This window comes from Cryptomeria japonica, chromosome 4, assembly GCF_030272615.1.
Source record: "Cryptomeria japonica chromosome 4, Sugi_1.0, whole genome shotgun sequence".
Taxonomy (NCBI): domain Eukaryota; kingdom Viridiplantae; phylum Streptophyta; class Pinopsida; order Cupressales; family Cupressaceae; genus Cryptomeria; species Cryptomeria japonica.
Window position 1 is genome coordinate 291,424,394 of NC_081408.1, and position 4,110 is coordinate 291,428,503.

At 37.0% G+C, this 4,110-nt stretch overlaps 1 protein-coding gene across 1 annotated transcript; it reads left to right on the forward strand.

Moving 5' to 3' along the window:
• Positions 1-982: 982 nt before the first annotated feature.
• Positions 983-3,520, forward strand: LOC131071719 (putative disease resistance protein RGA3). The gene has a single exon (XM_058007663.2). It carries the CDS (start codon positions 983-985, stop codon positions 3,518-3,520), a length of 2,538 nt encoding a protein of 845 aa, XP_057863646.2.
• Positions 3,521-4,110: the final 590 nt, after the last annotated feature.

Sequence of the window (4,110 nt, forward strand, 5' to 3'; positions counted from 1 at the left end):
TTATAGGGTGTTCATTATAAATCTGGATTCTCTTTCAAACAAGTTCAAAAAGTCAATAGTTCTTTCATATCGGAGGGTTCTTGAAGTTCAAGATAAATTTAATAATAATCTCGAGACAACCAGAACAGAATGTATTCCACCATATAGACTTAATCGAGATTTACATTATCACTGAGATAACCAAAATAGCTGTAACTGATTTACGGCCATTTACGCGCTTTAAATTATATATTTTAGCTCTGAGATGATGGAGAAGATGCCCTTGGTTCAGTCCTTTCCTCGGAACATCCGAGGTAAATTAAAGAAAGGAAGGAAAGTGCTTCAAAATTAGCTGAACAAAAAATAACGAGGGTGCAGTCCTTTCATCAATATATTTAATATAGAGATTGGATTCGATTTACTTTAGAGACTGTTTTCTGTCGGTCAAGAAGAGAAATTTGTGATTGCGAAACTTGAGTGTGCTTTAGGCTCTCCATTAAAGCTTTTATGGTCTGAGTGGAATAAGAAAAATAAACAAAGATGCTTCTCCTTCTTCCGAGAGGCTGATATTATAGCCCCTAATTCTAATTGCATTTTTAGATTTATATCTCATTTAGAAAAGGTACTATGTCAACTCTTATCCATTTCGAACTAACCTATTTATGTTAGGATGACTTATTACCGTGTCGACAGCAACAAAATTCTTTTTAGCTTTCCATTTTCCATCCCTGTGCAATTGTCTTATTCGTTTCTCGGGAAAAGAAAAAGAATGTAAATGTCTATACGTAGGTATCAAGAAAAGCATTGTGATTAAAGACTAGCAGTTCGTTGCTATAAATGGCTAATTTGTAAAAGACCTTTCTCACATCGAACCCAACCTTATCAAGTCCGCCTCATTTTTGGTGTGCCCATCAAACTCTATTTTCTCAGGCTCTGAGTCATTTTATTTTGTCTGCATAGAAAGTTGAGAGAGGAATTTTTGGTTCACTCTCACTTTTCTAACATGGCATTTCTTGGAGAAGCTGTTGTAGGAAAAATTTGTGAGATGGCCGTGGAGATGGCCGTCCAGAAATTAACTGATGAGGCAAAGCTACTACTGGAATTCAGCAATGATTTCTCGTGGTTAAACGATAATCTCACAAATGTAAGGGGTTTTCTGCAAGATGCTGATCAACAGTCTCCACATAATGAGGGCGCAAAGCAATGGCTGGAGAAGGTTCGCGTTATTTCCTTGCTTGCAGAAGACATCTGTGAGGAATGCGCTACAGAATCTATGTATGGAAATGATGCTCAAGCTTGTAGTCCGAGTTATAATCAATGGATTTTTCGCTATAGGATAGGGCGGAAAATCAGGGACATCAAGGAGCGCATGAGATATATTATTGAAGATGTCAACAAGCTGAAGCTATTGCGTGAAGTTTTTCCTGCGAGTGATGTATCGCCCAGTACATCTCATAGTGTAGAGCGCAAGAAATCTTATCTTCTGCCGAGTGTACACTCAGTGGGAATTGAGTCCAAAGTTGATGACATGCTCAGATTGCTGGACAACAATGCCTCTCCAATTATTGCGGTCGTTGGGATGGGGGGCATAGGCAAGTCCTATCTTCTTCAGCATGTTTTCAACAACGTAAAAGAAAGGTATGATAAATCCATATGGCTTTCATTTTCTCAGTCTTATTCTATTTCCATGTTGCAATGCGACATAGCTTCCCACTTAGCTTTAGGACAGCAAATCAGAAGCGAGGGAATATCTCATGAGAGAGCAGCAGAGTTGATTCATGAAAATCTGAAAGGAAAGAGATATCTTGCGGTGTTAGATGATGTGTGGGAGACAAGGGAAGATTTATTATGTAAGCTTGGCCTCTTAACTGGAGACAATGGGCATAGCAAAATTCTGGTTAGCACAAGAAACAAAGAGGTTTGCACAATTCTGGATGCTCATATGTACGAGTTGCAATGTTTGTCGGAGAAAGAGAGTTGGAGCCTGTTTTGCTTCTATGCGTTTAAGGGAAATAAAGTGTCAAATCATCAGCTTGAAAAAGTTGGCCGTGACATTTTAAAGCAGTGTGGAAATTTGCCGCTAGCTATCAAAATGGTAGCTGCATCTCTGCCGAAGACCACGATGCCAAGGGACTGGGAGGCCAAGCTCCATCGGCTTAAAGAGGTAGTCGTTACCGATGATGATCGACAGATCATGCCTATTCTCAGACTAAGTTATTTCTCATTGCCTGCATGTCTTAAAGCGTGCTTTGCTTATCTTTCTTTCTTTCCCAAGGTTGAGCAGATAAATTGCGAGTATTTAGTATATCTCTGGATTGGGGAAGGATTTATTCCAGCAGGAGAGAACCAGTGGGACGCGGCATGGGATTGTATAAATAAGCTTGCCAATCTCTGTTTGCTTCAAGTATGGGAGCAATATGAGGATAGACAAGGTTTTAGACTAACCAATTATTGTAGAACTCACGATTTGTTGAATGATTTGGCCATAACCATATCAAAAGAAAATAAGTGTATTTTTTCAGTTGACGAAGCCTGTAAAGGTGAAAATGGTGACTGCTGTCGGATTTTGCTGGGCATGAAAGATGTAAATGACACACAAATATCAGAGAGGCGTCCTGTTTGGCTCCGCGCCCTTTCATTGTCTCAAAATTCGAGGATTACATGCATTCCAGGAAACATTTTTACCGCTATGAGAGGACTGCGTGTTCTCGAATTGAGCGGGACGGGCATCTCTACATTGCCTCAAAGCCTTCGAAAGATGAAACTTCTAAAAGTCTTGAATTTAAATGATACAAAAATTGAGAAGGTACCAGAATGTGTGAGACACCTGAAAAGTCTCTTGTTTCTAGCTTTGCCTCAAAGATGTAATAAATTACCAGTATGGATAAATGAAGTTAAATGTCTTCAGCATTTAGACTGCAAAGCTGTTGCACGCATGCCAAAAGGAATATCAAAGCTGATCGCTTTAAGAACACTGCGATCACATTGGTTGGACCTTTCTAGTGAAGACGACAGATTCATGAGAACAGAGGATTTTGTGAATATCACTCAGCTTCAGGAACTATGCTTAGATGTCAAGGATATGGATTCAAGGATAGAAGGAGAGATACTTGCATTACTGGTAAAGATGCGTCGTCTGACAATTCGTAACAGCACTGCAAAAGAATTGAAGCTTCCCAAGAAAATGATGGCAATGAAAGATCTGGAAAGTCTTGTAGTATTGAAGTTTGCAGTAGAAAGTTGGATTTGTGATATGGCAAATCTGAGGGAACTCGAGTTAATGTGTTGTGGTGGTAGTCATTACCTGGAGTTGCAAACAATGTCCAACCTAGTGAGGTTGGAGTTGTCGGGAAATCACAACTGCAAAGAACTGCCAAAGGCTTTTGGCCAACAGGGAGGGTTTATGCGCCTGCGCTTCTTCAAAATTGATTGGTTCAATGAATTAGAGGAGTTTCCCGAATTGGAGGAGGGGTCGATGACATGTCTTGAGGAGTTTTATTTATGTAATTGTAGGAAAGTCAAAAAAGTGGGAGTGGGATAGGAGAGGTTAAAATGTTTGAAGCTCCTCTATTATAAAAATTCAGATAAATTAGAGGAGATGTTTAAAGTAGGTGGGGAATACTCGAATAAAATTGAAGTCATAAATCCTCGTGTAATAATTATGTCTTAATAGATTGACATTATTAAGACAATTTTAAGTTTTATATTTTAAATTGTTCTATTTCCTATTTATTATAGTTTTAAAACTATTTTATTATGGATGAATACAATTTATTAACTTTAAAGGTATATTTTTAATTATTAATTAATTTATATTTAATTATTTTAAAAGAGGAGAACTAGTAGTTAACAATATTATTTTTATGAAAAACTATTAATTGTTAACAATTTAAGATACTAATTTTTTAAATAAATAATAAAATATGGATTTGAAAAATTTGTGCAATTATTGTAAATGTCATTAAGTTAAACTTTAATTTTAGAACAATCTTATGTATCATTGAAATTAATTAGTTACACTTAGTTTATGTCATAATTATGCTATCAATATGATTTTATGTGGTACTAATGCCATCAATCATTCCTTGTGATGGTGAGATCAATAGCTTGATACTATTGTATTTTTTTTTA